This window comes from Caretta caretta, chromosome 14 (assembly GCF_965140235.1).
Source record: "Caretta caretta isolate rCarCar2 chromosome 14, rCarCar1.hap1, whole genome shotgun sequence".
In the NCBI taxonomy this organism is placed as follows: Eukaryota; Metazoa; Chordata; order Testudines; family Cheloniidae; genus Caretta; species Caretta caretta.
Genome location: NC_134219.1, coordinates 9,533,738 through 9,550,234, shown reverse-complemented (window position 1 = coordinate 9,550,234; position 16,497 = coordinate 9,533,738). Strand labels below are relative to the sequence as shown.

The 16,497-nt window shown below is 40.2% G+C and overlaps 1 protein-coding gene across 1 annotated transcript in view; it reads left to right on the top strand.

Annotated features, from left to right (window-relative positions):
• The window catches only part of SUZ12 (SUZ12 polycomb repressive complex 2 subunit), a 51,282-nt gene that overhangs the window by 22,385 nt on the left and 12,400 nt on the right, over window positions 1-16,497 (top strand). The window contains exons 6-10 of the mRNA XM_048819263.2: window positions 2,020-2,105; window positions 4,514-4,745; window positions 5,630-5,732; window positions 10,253-10,358; window positions 15,792-15,969. Of these exons, the coding sequence (XP_048675220.2) occupies window positions 2,020-2,105; window positions 4,514-4,745; window positions 5,630-5,732; window positions 10,253-10,358; window positions 15,792-15,969 (705 nt within the window). The remainder of the gene's footprint in view (window positions 1-2,019; window positions 2,106-4,513; window positions 4,746-5,629; window positions 5,733-10,252; window positions 10,359-15,791; window positions 15,970-16,497) is intronic.

Genomic DNA, 16,497 nt, shown 5'->3' with positions numbered 1-16,497 from the left:
AGTTAAAATTTGCAGGTGAGCTACCAAAATTGTTACTAAATTAAAAACAGATCATGCTTGTTCAGTGTGAATATAATGCCAGTAGGAAGGTGAGTTAGGAGACACAGGGCATGGTCTCTAGTATGCTGACAACTCTTTGATGTCTCATCTGATCTGATAGATGTAATTAAACATTTTACTTGGTGTCTGAGATTTTTGGCTTTGGATGAGGGCTAGTTGGTTTAAGCTTAACACAGATAAGACTGGGTGTTTCCTGAGGTAATAGGGTGGGGGTGGCAACTAGAAGAAATGGCAGATTATGAAAGTCCTTTGATTGTGAAACTGAGTAACAAACTGGATATACCTCTGCAATTTTAAGTATTAGCATCTAGCTGTCACTGATAGTTCAAGGTAGCAGCTTTGACCAAGACTGCCTGTTAAATATCTGCTGGTCAAGAGCAAAACCTCTTTTTTGGATGCAGACCTTTCTACAATGATCTGCGTTTGTTGTCATCACACTGTTGTGATGTTCTCTGGGGATGCATCTTAACTTTTTAGAAACTAAGTTAGTGAAGAATATGGGTGTCCAGTTCAGTGGTGCAACATGCAGAAAGCACATTGTAAGACCATCTGTTTCACTGCTTTTCATGAAGCCATGGTGTGAGATATATGTACTTTTTTTATAGTAGGTGCTTTGGGCAGTTTTTATTTTGGTTGGAGTAAGCTTGGATGGATAAATTACTGTTTGGGATTTTTAAAAATCTTTTAGTTTATATTCATATTTACACAAGCACCTAGAGCCATGAATAGTGCTCTGAAATACATTTGCAGAAATAGAAATATTCAGATGAGTAAGTAAGAAAAGAACTGGACTGCAGGAATGTTGCCAGTTAATTTAATAAGGATTTGATTTACTTAATAAGCAGCAGTTTAGTAAAATAAACTAGTTCCCAGTACACTCAAATTGTCTGAAATAGTTATTTTACTTTGTGATGGTTCTAAATTTCAGTTTTAGGAGGACCGAGTTAGATCTGAAGAAATCTGTTCAGTGCTGGACTGGTCAATCTGTATTGCCAGAGACTGAATTTGTTCTCCACAAATTATCTTAAATTGACATGATGAGGCCTTTATTTACACTGTAAATGTGTTTTAATCCAGATTTTTATTGGCATTGATGATCATACTACTGGTAGTAGCCATCTTGAACATTACATCAATTGGAAAATCTGTAGCACAGGGATTGTAAAATTATTTATTTTAAACTGGATTTTTTTTTCAGTTCTCTCGTTGGTCTCTAACACTCTGCTTGGGGTTGAACGTTGTGATTTCTAACTGATGGCATTTGGGTCCTTGGCAATGATGCAAAGTAAATTGTAGATTTGGGAGGAGTAAATAAGAATTTTTTATGGGAAATAATTTAGGTCACTCACCTGAAACTGGAGTTTTCTGGCTTTTCTTAACAAATCCACATTCACCCTTTTTTTCCTATTGCTTCAGAAGCTTGTGGTTGGTGAATGTTCTACTCTGCCTCTGGGCTGTACTATGAACCTGTACAGTACCCTCAATTACAATTTTTAGTTATAGCAGTACTGGGTACATGTTTATGATGTAAACTTGCATTTTGGCATGTGGATCTGTGGGGGAGACCTATTTGGATAACTCCAGTTATAGGTAAGTGATTCAGTTTTTCACTGGCTGTTTCCTTAAAAGGGGAGTTAAAAACTAGAGTTGTACTTTACTATGAACCAAGAGCTAAAAAAAGACGAATGGAAGTGAGTTTGCCCTGTTATGTTAAACTTTCAAACATTACAGATCAACTCTACTTACATTTTTAATCTGCTAATAATGGAGCAGTTATAAAGTAAGGTTCTTTCTCAAGATGGGGAGCACTGAAATTTCAGTAGGAGTGTGTGACTTTAGAACTTTGCAGAAAGTCCTTGTATCTGAAAATGGCAATGATTTAAAAAAAAACTGCAGTAAACTTGTGGGCACTGAATAGAGTTGTTACTTTTTCAAGATTTAAAATATTTTTCTGTTTAGATAAGCCATCACAAAACTCAGAGAATGAACAAAATTCTGTAACCCTGGAAGTACTGCTTGTGAAAGTTTGCCACAAGAAAAGAAAGGTAACATGACTTGAGAAACATTTCATAAATGTTAAAGTGCAAAGCTTAATTGATTCCTAAACATCTCTTTAGCCTCCAGGTTGGTAATGTTAGTTAATGACAGCATGATGCTTCAGTTAAGAGATTAAATTGGTCTTAAACTTACATTACTACTAGAGAGCACTACCTGTCTAAATTACTTTCTGTTGATTATGGATGGAATTTTCAAAAGCACTTAAAATTGGCTTTATTCTGCTCTGACTGAAGTCACTGGGAGTTTCTGATTTCTGCGGGAGCAGAGTTGACCTGTACCGATCACTGTTGAAAGTAATCTTATAGGAAAAGCTGCTTAACTTGTTGCCTGCTGTTCTACTTATGGATGCTATCCTTAATCTAGATGTGTGTTTGGAAGGAAATTAACTTCTCACTTTCCATTTTTGCCTGCCAAGATATTTTTGGGAATATTTACATTTTAGGAGGCGCAATTTTTATTCATTCAGCTAAAGTTGTAAGATGATTTCTTGCAGATCTTGAAAAATCTAAGTGGTAAACTTTCCCTCATGAATGTGGGTTGCCTAAGACATCAATTAAAAAAAAAATCTAGTTCCCATTTAAAATATTACTAGCTTGTATTGTTATGAAGATAACTTACCAAATGTAGCATGTCTTTCTGAGTTTGCATATAGCTATGAACAGTGTCAGAGATAGGCACTGAAATGATTTACAGGCGATGAGGTACCCCCAAAAAGAGAACTGGGTGAAGAAATGCAGTTTTTTCTTTTGTAGCATTAGTTAGGCTGAAAAGGAGTACATTAGTGGAGACCTCCTTTCAATTTGAAGAGGAGTTATAAAGCTTCAGATTTCCAGATGTCTAACAGCAGAAGCCCAGTATAAAAGATGGTGTCCCAAATTGAGACCTTTCTTACCACCTCAGAAGCTGGGCTTCTCACAAAGGCACTGCCTTGGACTTTGCTGGTGGCCACACCAGCACTCATATTCATTTAACTACGCCACATGCATTTGTATCTTCACCTGACTAGTAAGTGGGCTAAAACTTTTCAAGCTTTTTTCTCTTGGATGAAACCTTCGTAAGAGTGTAATGACTGTAGTGGAGGTTCTCAAATTTCAAAGAGATGTTCAGCTTTATTTAATATAATTTAGTCTCCTTGTACATCCCACTTAATTTGCTGTGATTTTTAATCATCCTTTATGTAAGACATTTTCCATTTTTTTGTCCTGTCACCAATGTAAATCCATATTTCTGATTTATCTCCATGTATTTTGTTTACATTGTGGTGATGTCCAGAGGCAGATTAAAATAGGCATTGTACAAAGTTATAGGATAATTGCTGTACTTAGGAGCTTACAACCTTTTGTATTCCCCAATCATCTGCCACCTCTTCTCTCCCTTTCCTTGCTCTGTTCTGTGTTCATTTTTTATATTGTTTCTCTGAAATATTTTTGTTTGACAAATTTAGTGTACTACAGTAATTTTCAGAAGCCTTTCTGAATTAGCTTGCTACTTTAATTATACTTAATGCTACACCCCGGCTACCAGCAAATTTCACTTCTTGAAATTAGCCATCCAGATAATTGATCTCCAGGATCAAACCAGACTAATCCAACCAGACATTTCCTTATATACTCTTAAATCCCTCATGACTATGGAAATGTGGAAGCCAAGTTGTGAATCTGTTTCCATTTAGGTTTAAAATTAGGGAAAGTACTTTGGCTGAACGTTCTTAGATGCCAGACATTCAGACCTGCTTTTAAGATCTGTCATGTAATTCAACAGTGTTGGTTACTATTTAGGGGGTGGACAAGTAGAATGATGGGAGGTAAATGTTGATTCTTTTAAATATAAATTTTGTTGCGAGTTTAATCATTCTAAAGGTTTCCTGCCTTGTATATCCAATATGACAAAAGTGCTTCATGATTTGTTTGGGAGACACTGCATATGGCAAACCCAAATCTCCCAAACATTTCATTAAGAGCACTTTGTAATATTGGAAGGACAAGACAAGAGAGCCCTTAACAAAAGATTACATATTTTCATTATATATATTGTAAGTAAATGGAATTAAATGGGGACTAAGAACTACTTTACGGTCTTATTGAATGCTGCATGATAGTGTAACAAATTAATCACTTTTCCAAAAAGATGGCTGCTCCCAGAAGCTATTATAAAATGCCATTTTTAACTACACTTTCAAATTTCTGTTTATGCATGCAAAACCTGCTGTTTCAGATTGATAGTTCCTTGAAATTTTAATCTAGTCATACCAAGAGGATGCATTGTTTTAGGCAGCACTGTTGTTTCCAAAATGACAGTAGGGCAGATACAGATAAATTTTACATATTTTCAGATAGTGAAGAATTTCCATTTAACAAAAACCCCAAACCTTAAAAACTTTCTTTTATGCTTGCAGGATGTCAGTTGTCCAATAAGGCAAGTTCCTACAGGTAAAAAGCAGGTGCCTTTAAACCCAGACATCAACCAAATAAAGCCAGGCAACTTCCCATCACTCGCTGTTTCCAGCAATGAGTTTGAACCCAGCAACAGCCATATGGTGAAGTCTTACTCGTTGTTATTCAGAGTAACTCGTCCAGGAAGAAGAGAATTTAATGGAATGATCAATGGTGAGACTAATGAAAACATAGGTAAGATCAGTTTTTGAACGTGCATTTGTCAGGTTTAGCTTATATGTATGTATATAGTCTTTCAGAATTTCAGGTTGACTAGTCATGCTCAGTAGGATCCAGAATCAAATATGGGTGACTTAATTGACTTTCATTAGTTTGTAAAGATGTCTGTTTCAAGACAGTACTAGAAAGATAGCATGCCTTTAGATACACACCATATATAATGGGTTTTGGTATCGTATACACATGTAATAGCTAACTTTTATCAAGATGTATGGTAATGTGCATATAATACCAAAGGCTAGCTCTGGCACAGAGTTGATGATATAAAACAGAACTCTGGAATCTCTTCATTCCTGCTGTTGATTAATTGTCCTGCCAAAACACTGCTGGAAGGTTACTAGTGACTGAACTAAATGGATTCCACAGATACTGCTGTGGCTTTCATTAACAGAGCAAACTTTTTTAAAAATAAAACTGACTTAAATCTAATACCTTAATTTTACCAGAGAATTATAGTATTCCACAAACATCAAAGCTTTAATGGTAGTTTAGAGAAAAATAGTCCAGTTCTTTTTATTTTTGCTTTTAATTGTTACAATACACGATGAAAAGGGAGGGAGAACAAGGCTCAAATTCTGTAAGCCAGTTTATCTAACACCAAGTTAAAACGTGATTAACACTATAAGAATGGGGTATCCTAAAATGTTACTAATATTCAATTTAATGATAAAGTTCCAAAAAATATTGATCATATTACATTAATCCTTGCCTCTGTTACTAGTTAAAAATCACACATGTTAACTTAAAATATATAGTTGGGTCTTTATTCACACTGACTTCCCAATTTGCTGGAATTGCCTGCATTTTTAACAATTGTATGCAATATTTTTGAAATGCAGATGTCAATGAGGAGCTTCCCGCTAGAAGAAAACGTAATTCTTCAAATCGTGAAGATGGAGAAAAGACTTTTGTGGCACAAATGACAGTATTTGATAAAAACAGGTAATATTATGAAAATCAAATGGTTTTCTTTTGTTACTCATGCAATTTGATATTAAATGAAAATCTACTTTTGAATTTCATTTTTCTCAATTTTTGTATTCTACATTTTCAATGTGTAGATCAGTGGATGGCTGAAACAAGTGTTAGCTTGGTCTTTGCTGTGAAAGAGTAAATTCCTTGAAAAACTAGTTTGCAGATTTCACAGAGGACACTTCAAACCTAACGTTCTTTTATAACCAATGCAGAAAACATATTCCCTGCTAAAACAAGTTTTAAGATCCTCCTGCGGATAATCAGCATAAAATCTGTCCCCCTTATCAGTTGTCAGAGACAGATGTAACTTCTGTAGTCTTATGGACCAGTGACTGCATAATTAGGAAAATAGCTCTTAAGTACATTAGCTAATATTTTATTTGTTGAGAGAGAACTTTCTCCTTACCCTGCTGATGCAGCCACATATTCTATCCCATAATCATCTCAAGGATAGATTAGTTATCCATTACTTCAGTAACACCACAGTAATTGCATATTTCTCCTGTCAAAAGCATATTATTTATCTGAATAACAAGTGTGTGCTGCCTCATTGTAAATATCAGTTACCATTGATTATGCAGATTTGTTTAAAGAAAACTGGTTTGTGTTTTTATTGATTTGTTTGGTTATCATAAAACACTTATTAAATGTTTTTGTTTTTTATTAAGATAACATGGCACTAATTAGTGTACTTAGTTTTTTTTAAGGCAGTTTGCACTTATTTACAACTTAAAGCAATCCAAATGCTTCAGAAGATACCCGTTACTCAAAGTAACGGCAAGTGAATACTCCAGTATTCTGTGTTTTTTGTCATACAGTGTTGTAGCCGTATTGGTCCTAAGGTATTGGAGAGACAAGGTGGATGAGGTAATATCTTTTTTTGCAGAGGTTTGCAACCAGAGGTCTGGGTCCCACTGGGGGGGCCACGAGCAGGTTTCAGGGGGTCCGCCAAAATAAACCAGAGAGCAGGGCCAGCGTTAGAGATGCTGGGGGCCTAGGGCAAGAAGCCCAAGCCCCGCTGAGGGCTGAAAGCCGAAGCCAGAGCAACTTAGCCTCATGGGGCCCCCTGTAACAGAAGAACATCAGTGTCTTGTGCTGACACAACTCAGTCTGCATCTATATGCATGCAGTTCAGTACAGTCCTGGTGTCTGCCTTTTTTGTAGTCAGCTTGGAACTCACTTGTGTCCAGAGTTGGGTTTGATGATTTAACCATACTGTTGTCTTCTTTGAAACCTTGGGATATGACAGTTGTTTTATTTTGTGGAGCACTGGGTAGGAGTTCTTCAGAGTAGAACCAGTCCAACTCAGCCATATGTACCGGATGGGCCAAGAAGTGCATGGCCAGCTGTTGGGAAGTGGAACCAATCTGTCCTCAGTGATTTTCTGAATTGGCCTAAAAGCTTCTGTCATGTCATTCCTTTAATAGAATACTCCTGGGGAAATTCTGCACCACTGCACATGTGCTGAATTTATGTCCCCTGCAGATTTCTTTGCTTCCCCACAGAAAAATGACTTTCTGATGGGGAAGCAAAAGGAAGCCACAAGAGCAGTCATGCAGCCCTCCCCAGCAGTATGTTTTGGGTGCCCAGGGCAGCTGGCAGAGAGATAAATCACTGTGGGGTAGGTGGTGGGACTGGGGAAGACCCGGCCAGTGGCTCCTACCCTGTGCCAGGCTCAGCTGCTAGTCCCAGCTGGGTTGTGGAGGACGTTGCTCTAAAGCACTATCAAGGTTTTGGTGATTGTAACACAAGATTGAGTTTGGAGTTCACCATTACTGTTTGAAGTAGTTTCAGTGGATTTATGAAGTCTGCTGATTTTACCTTTTATCTGTGTATGTTGCATAACGGTTTTTAATGCCTAATAATTGCCTGTACTCAGATTGAAGAGCTGTTAGAATTCTATTAGTTGCAACTGTATTTTGGAAATCTGAGTTTCTCTTGCATTGGTTGCCTCTTGTATTGTAGCCAATCCCTATCCACCAGAAGCAAAAAGTGTCCTTTTTCACTTGTTGGCAAATACATTGCTCATAAGATACTGATGAGGGACACTTCAGGTTCAAGATTGCCTCTCTGTCTTGTCTAGGAATATCTGATGATGATAAATATAATTAACTAACCTATGAATATTCAATACATCTTTACCAGAATATAGCTTGTGTCCTGGCATCCAAATCAATACTCAGCTCACTTACACTGTAAGCAAAGGTCACCTTTAGTTTAGGTTAGTGGTTAGGACTAACAATTAGCTAATAATTATTTCCATAAGTTCTCCTCTTTCAAAAATATAAATTAACTGTATCATATGTTATGTATGATATTTTGTCTAAAATGCATAGCAGTGCATTTAACTCCATCACATATCAAAAATATCTGAAAAGTAGTTAAATTAATCTTAAATGTCATCCTTACTGCAAAATCAACAAAATTCAAGTGCATATCAAGTGACCAGAGGAAGTAGAGAGTATGAACTTCAACAGAGATTGTTCCCTGTGTTTTCTGATAGCACAGTATTCCAAATTACAAACGTATTTAATATTTAGTACCTCTTTACTTTCTACTTATTTTTCTAAGTTACAAATGGTTAGCTATTTTCTTTTGTTTTTATTTACCATAAAGTTCAAAATTCAGCTTGGTAAACATCTTTTTCAGTTTCAGCAAATTCAAATTTTGAAAGAAAACATGTTTGCCACTTCAAAGATGCTTTCTATTTCATTAATATCATTCTTCATTGTCTGAGTTGCCAGTTTTCGCAACTACACTTCCTTATAAATTTTCCATAAAAACACAATCATTTATATTAATCATTTGAGGCAAGTATTTTTTTAATCAGTGTTTGGGGCAGAGTATCCAGAATAGGCAAATATTTAAGACTCAGTCCTCCAGTTGGGATTTCAGATATATTCTCTGTTAGTCTCCTTTTTTTTCTTTCTGTGCATGTTTTCTTTTTTTTCTTCTAAACCTCTTTCCATTTTCTGAATGGAGTAATGATGGATCATTTCGCGGTTTACCAAATGCCATCAAGAAGCAAAACAAATAGGTCTTTGGTTTACTTGTTACGTTTATAACTTTAGACTGTTGAAATTCTTCCACTATGGTAAACCATGTTTCCTATCTAAAGGCAAAAGGTAAGGCTCTTCCAAGTCAATAAGCACCTATTACAGTATCACCTGCTGAGACATCTAAAAATATAGGCAGTACTGTTTTCCTGCAAGGCATGATTCTTATATTGAATACTGATAAAATAGTTTGGATAAACTGAAGTAGCACTTAACTATTTAGCAAGCAATTTTGTAAGTTTGTTTCTTTCTGACATGGAGTATGCATTTGCAACTTTATGAGCTCTTGATAGGAATTGGAATGTGGCTAGTAAAATAATAGTGCCCTGAAAAGCAAAATATAACGTCTTGCTAGGAAGTGAGCTCATGGGATTGTATTTTGACATTACAGAATACTAAGGGCTTGTCTACATGGGGCGTTAATGTGGTTTGGCTACTACTTGTAAAGTGTAGTAAGTCAGAGCGGAGTGTGGGACTTCACTATGCAGCAAGCTAGTTTGCTGTAGATTCATTTTCTGGCTTGCTGTGCAGTAACATCCCATGTTGACAACCTTTAGTTGGTGTTTCTGTATACCTTCAGAAGTGACATAGAAACTTGTGCTGCCATTAAACATTTTCTAGTATATGACTTAAAATTGTACTTCCTAGTCACTTCTGTGTTGCTCCTCCATGCTGTTCAACATGAGTGACAGCAAACTTAATTAAATATTTTTCTGTAGAAATCTTAGCAGCCGAGCTTGCATGGCTGACTTGAGAATAATCATGTTTGAGATGAAATGTTTATACAGATTATCTAATGCATATGCTTTGGCATTGTCCTTACTTACATTGTCAATATCTGGACAGAAGTGAAAAAGCACAGTATCGTGCTTGAATTGTCTGTTGCAGTGGAGACAAAGGTGTGTTGTGAAGTTTTTTGAGAACTTCATTCATTAAACCAACTGTCTTTGAAAGATGGCTTCTGAAAATGGCAATGGTGGTGAGTGGGACAAATTCTTTAGTCTTAGGAGTCCTGATCTGATATCCTGGTATATTGGTTTGTTGACTGGAAGTCTCATATTAGAACATGGATAATTTGGGTATTTTTTGATGACATTTGGTCAATAGGTTTTTCATTTACACGAAGATTCTCATCATTGCATTCATTTTGTATTTAACATTTATTTTCTCGTATCACATGTGGTATTCTCTCTAGGATTTTTTTGTCATACTTTGTCACTAGGTGTCCCATTTTCATCAGTTTTTGTTTTAGCTGAGATGCAGGCTGTGTTGTCAAATACACTTCTATCAGGGGGGTTGCATTAGTTTCATGCAAATGAACTACTTTGAGAGATTTTGTATGTGTAAGTTCCATTGAAATATATTTGACATTTTAAAAACAAGTGAATATATTTCAGCATATAGTGAATAAAATGTTACTTGTGTGTACAGGCGCTTGCAGCTTCTGGATGGGGAATATGAAGTAGCCATGCAGGAAATGGAAGAGTGCCCAATTAGCAAGAAAAGAGCAACATGGGAAACTATACTCGATGGGAAGGTATGGACCATTGTCCCATTAGTCTACACAATACTTAACAGTTAAGCTGCTGAGATCACTGCTGATCACACTGACCTATGTTGTTCTATTGTTCACTTGTATTCCTCTGTCTGTATCATCTATTGTCTCTTGTACTTAAATTGTAAGCTTCTTGGGGAAGGAATCCTTTCTGTTTGTACAGCTCCAAGCACAGTGGGGTCCTGGTCTGTGACTAAGGCTCTTAAGCATTGCCACAATACAAATATTCAATAATACTCTAACTACAGTAAAATTAAGGTCACTACACAAACTAAACTTGTGTAGAAATTCTCCATTTCTTTGAATGCTTGCTCGTTTCGATTCCAAGTAAGTGTGTGCGTGCTGCGTTCAGTCGTTGGAAGGTTTTTCCCCGAGCAGTACCTGTGAGGTCAGCCTGGGTGCCCCCTTGAGCCATGCCTTTATGGCGCCACATAGGTCCCTGCCAACCCACCGCCTCCTCATTTCCTTCCTTCCGCCAGCGATGGTTGTTGGAGCTAAGGGTCTTTCTTGCTTCGGCAAGCATTTCCCCTAGTGATTTTTGTATCTTCAATCTGTAAATAGTTTTAGTTGTAGTTAGTTTGTATTTAGGGGTTCCACCCCAGTTCATTCCCCGCTTGGGGTATGCCTTGATCCCAAGGATATAAACCGTATGGGACCTGCTCAAAACTTGGGGCTACATGCCGAGGAGGTGGTCGAGTCAGTGTACGCCCTGGTGGACATCCTAGCTCCCAAGGGGCCCTTTAGGGTAGCATTACCCCTCATAAAAACTATCCAGACCACCACTAAGACCTTGTAGTAGACTCCTGCCTCTATACCCCCTACAGCTAAGGGGGTAGAAAGGTAATATTTAGTACCTTCAAAAGGGTACAAATACCTGTTTACTCATCCACAGCCAGGGTTGCTAGTGGTAGCTGCTGCGAATGAAAGAGAAAGACAGGAAGCAGGGCTCAACCCCAAAATCCATGGACTCAAAAAAGCTGGACCTCTTCAGCAGGACGGTGTACTCCACAGGGGGCTCCATCTTCAAATTACTAACCAGCAAACAGTCTTGAGCTGATACAATTTCAATTCATGGAATGCCATGATGAAGTTTAAGGAGCTGATCCCTGCAGACTCTAGACCAGAATTTGCAGCTGTGGTGGAGGAGGGCAAGGCAGCGGCACAGACCTCCTTATAGGCCTCCCTGGACGTGGTGGACATGGCCACATTGACCATATCCTCCGCCATCACAATGAGGAGAAGTTCAAGGCTTCAAGTCTTGGGCCTCCCCCCAGAGGTCCAGCAGACAATACGAGACCTGCCCTTTTAATGGGTTGGGGTTATTTTCAGAGCAGGCGGACTCGAAACTCCGTAGCCTAAAGGATTCAAGGGTAACATTGAAGTCCCTGGGCCTGCACACTCCTGCTACCCAGAGAAAGCATTTTAAGCCTCAGTCTCCTTCGTGTTTCTACCCTCCCTAGCCTAGGTAGGACTTCTCCAGGAAGCGGGGCATGAATAACAGATGCAAGCCTCCCCATTTGCTGCCCAATCAGGGCCAGGGCTCAGTGAGGCAGTCCTCTGGCTCCAAGCATGCCTTTTGAGGGTGTGCTGAGGGGAGGGGGCACCATTCCAGTCACTGGATCTTCCCCCTGTTGTCTGAACCATCTGTCCCCACTTGTATCGTGTGTGGGCCCAGATAACCTCAGACTGCTGCGTTCTCCACATGGTAGACATGGGATATTCTCTCCAGTTCTGCTCTTCCCTTCCTGGCTCCAACTTCTTATGCAGGAGGTGCAAATGCTCCTAGCTGCAGGAGCAGTAGAGGAGGTCCCTCAGGAGCTATGAGGCAAGGGTTTTTACTCCCAATATTTCTTAATCCCCAAAGCCAAAGGGGATCTCAGACACATTCTCAATCTGTGAGGCCTCAACAGATTCAGGAAGAAACTGAAGTTCCGCATGGTCTTTTTGGCCACCATCATTCCATCCCTGGATTCAGGGGACTGGTGTGCCACCCTCGACTTGAAGGATGTATACTTCTACATATCAATAGTTCCGTCCCACAAACTCTTTCTCAGGTTCATAGTGAATCATAGCCATTACCAGTTTACAGTCCTTCCCTTTGGCTTGTCAGCAGCCCCTCGGGTGTTCATCAAGTGCATGACAGTCGTGGCCGCCTTCCTACAGAGACAGCAGGTGCAGGGGTTCCCATATGTTGAAAACTGGCTTGTCGAGGGCTGCCCCAGGGCTCCGGTAGATGCACATGTACATCTAATACAATTGAGCTTCGACAGTTTGGAGCTATTGCTAAATGTGCCCATGTTCACCCTATCCCCAGCCCAGAGGATAGAGCTTATAGGAGTTGTGCTAGACTCCACCCAAGCCAGGCCGTTTCTGCCAGAGTCGTGCTTCCAGACCATGTGCTCCACTATAGAGGACTTCCATCTTTTCCCCACCACACCGACGACAGAGCTGCTTGAAGCTGCTCGGTCACGTGGCTGCTTGCACATCCGTAGTCCAGCACGCAAGGCTGCGGCTCAGAGCCCTTCAGGCCTGGCTGGCTTCAGTATACCGCCCAAACAGAGACAGTTTGGACAAGGTAATCTTGCTTCCTTCTCAGGTTGTTGAATCTCAGCTGTGGTGGCTCAACCCTCAGACAGTTTGTGCAGGAGTGCCCTTCTCTAGACCGCAACCAGCGATGTCGCTAGTCACAGATGTTTTAGCATTGGGGTGGGATGCGCATCTAGGTGAACTCAGGATGCAAGGCCTCTGGTCCCAAACAGAACTCTTGCTCGGTATCAATGTCAGAGAGTTGAGGGTGGTTCACTTAGCCTGTCAAACCTTCCAATCCCACCTGGAGGGCAGGTGTGTATTAATCAGGATGGACAGTTCAACAGCGATGTTTCATAGAAACAGACAGGGTGGAGCACGCTCCTCTCCCCTAAGCTAAGAAGCCCTCAAGCTGTGGGACTTCTGCCTTCTGCATAGCTCACTCAATACACCTAAAGGCGTCTTACCTTCTGGGATCCCAGAGCAAGCTGGCGGGGACCAGCTCAGCAGATCCTTCCATGGCTGTGAGTGGTCGAGCTGCTTGGACATTGTGAACGGCATTTTCCAATTGTGGGGAATTCCCCAGGTGGACCTGTTTGTGACGAAAATGAACAGGAAGTGTCAACAGTTTTGCTCCATCCTGAATCACAGCCCGGGCTTGACTGCGGACGCGTTTCTCCTCCTCTAGAAGGACCATTTGTTCTATGCTTTCCCACTTGTTCCCAAGGTCTTGCTCAAGATCAGAAGGGACAGGGTGTCAGTCATTCTGATAGCACCTGCCTACCCCCGCCAACGCTGGTACACATCACTCCGGGAACTGTCAGTAGCCGCTCCGATCACCCTGCTGTTGGTGCTGGATCTCATCACCCAAGACCACAGTCGCCTCCAGCACCCCAACCTCGAGTCTATCCGACTCATAGCATGGAAGCTTCATGGCTAAACGCCATAAGTTGGTGTGCTCTGAACCTGTCAGGGAGGTCCTCCTCAGCAGCCAAAAGCCGTACACTAGAGCCACTTACTTAGCTAAGTGGAAGAGATTTTTCCATTTGGGTGATGCAAAGGGGAACGTCTCTGACTCAAGTATCAATACCCTCCATCTTAAACTATCTGTTGCACTTGAAGCAGTGAGGTCTGGAAGTGTCATCTTAGAGATTCACCTAGCACACCTTGCCGTTCCACTCAGGGGTGGACCGTCAATCAGTCTTCGCTAGCCCGATGGCAGGCCGTTTTGTCATGGGTCTGGAGAGGTTATACCCTCCAGTCAGTCATCTAGTACTAGCATGGGATCTTAACCTGGTGCTTTCCAATTTAACGGGATCTCCCTTTGAGCCCTTAGCAACATGCTCACTCTTCTACCTCTCATGGAGAGTAGCATTCCTGGTGTCAAGGCTTTGATCTCAGACACCCTCCTGGGTGAAGTTATTGCCATCTGAACCTCCATACGCGGTCTTCTACAAAGTCAAGGTCCAGTTGCAGCCTCATTCAGTCTTTCTGCCAAAGGTGGTATCTCAGTTTCACATAAGTCAGGACGTTTTCCTTCTGGTGTTTTACCCTAAGCAACACGTCAGCAGCGGGGAACAAAGACTCCATTCCCTAGATGTGAAGCGGGCTTTGGCCTCCTATGTTGAAAGGACAAAACTGTTCCGGAAGTCTAACCAGCTCTTCGTTGCCAAAGCAGACAGGATGAAGGGCCTCCCTGTATCATCCCAAAGAATTTTGTCATGGATTACATCCTGCATTTGGGCGTGTTACAACCTGGCAAAAGTGCCAGCTCTGACACTAACAGTGCATTCTACATGGGTGCAGGCCTCCTCGGCCACTTTCCTGGCACAAGTCCCTGTACAGGAGATTTAAAGGGCAGTGACCTGGTCCTCAATCCACGCATTCACTTTGCATTATGCCAGCATGCCAGGAATGATGCAGCTTTCGGCAGACCGGTGCTTCAATTAGCGAATCTGTGAGCTCCAATCCCTCATCCGATGGTCTGCTTGGGAGTCACCTACTTGGAATCGACATGAGCAAGCTCTCGAATAAGAAAAAAATGGTTACCTACCTTCTTGTAACTGCTCTTCAAGATGTGTTGCCCATATCCGTTCCAAGACACACCCGCTTGCCCCTCTGTTGGAGCCTCCAGCAAGAAGGAACTGAGGAGGCGGCGGGTCAGCAGGGACCTATATGCAGCGCCATGAAGATGTGACTCCAGGCCTGACCCAACAGGTACCGCTAGGAGAAAAACATTACAACAACTGTGCATGCGGCATGCATATGCCTACTTGGAATTGACATGAGCAACTCATCTCAAAGAACAGTTATGAGAAGGTAGGTAACTGTTTTTATGGCACGTGGTGTTTCATCTCAGTGCCACGTTAATTTGAAAAATCGGTTATATATTACATTTGACTCGGGCAGACCTAGAAGAATATGGTCCAAAAGGAAAATAGTAAACAATACATTAAAAAAAAAAGGACAAAGAGAACTTCTAGAAAAACAAGCTGGAGCATAAAAACACAATCATAAGAAGATTGGTGATCATGGACTTTTGGGCCCTCGCTTATATTGATGAGCAGTTATTCACACAAGTAAGCCCATTGAGGTCAAGAACTTTTCATGTGAGTAACTGCTAACCAGTGTACGAGGAGACAGGGAAGGAGAGTTACAATTTGTCCCTTAGTGTTAGCATTTTTAAATTTAAACTTTTTTAAATGCCTATCTTGAGAGTACAAGAGTCTAAATTTAGAAAACGATTACAATTATGATCAAAAGCCACTTGTACATTTTGATTTGTTGGGGAAAAAAGTGTCACTTCACCCCATAAAAGCTTTTTCATTCGAAGTAATTTCAGTGTTTTCCCAAGTAAAAACATGGTGGCTCTTTTGTTTTCCCCCACAGAGGTTACCTCCATTTGAAACATTTTCTCAGGGACCTACACTTCAGTTTACCCTTCGTTGGACAGGAGATACAAATGATAAATCTACAGCTCCTATAGCCAAACCTCTTGCAACACGAAATTCAGAAAGTCTCCCTCAAGAAAACAAGCCTACTTCTGTTAAACCTGCTCAGACTATAGGTAAGTGAACACCCAAGTTCTCATGTTTTGGGAACACTGACTTTTTTTTCCTCTTTAACAATCTCTTTGAGCTCTTCTACACTGAAATGCCCACTTCAAAAATTCCTCATTGCTGCATTACTAAATTGAAAAACAAACCTGTGAGGTCCCTTGTTACACCAGTGGAGCTATAAAAGATTATGTAAAACCATTGCAGCTGAAACAAATGGTGAATGTACTGGTTTTCCTAATTTATTTTTTGTAGGAGTATTATATTTTCATTGCTTTTACTGAAGATTTTTTTAAATGGAATTTTAAAGTAAGCAGAACATGGAATAATTTCCCATAAGTTTATTTTAAGACTAGCAGGTGAGATCAGTTTAAATATTCATAAGCAGATAGATAAAAGCTTATCTTAAATACTGATATGATGTAAGTCTTCGGAAAGGTAATGGTAGGATCTAAGGATACTTTTTCTAGGATTTTCTGCTTTCCTAGATTGCCTTCATCTTTCTAATTTAATTTATTAATTGAAATTTCATCCAACTC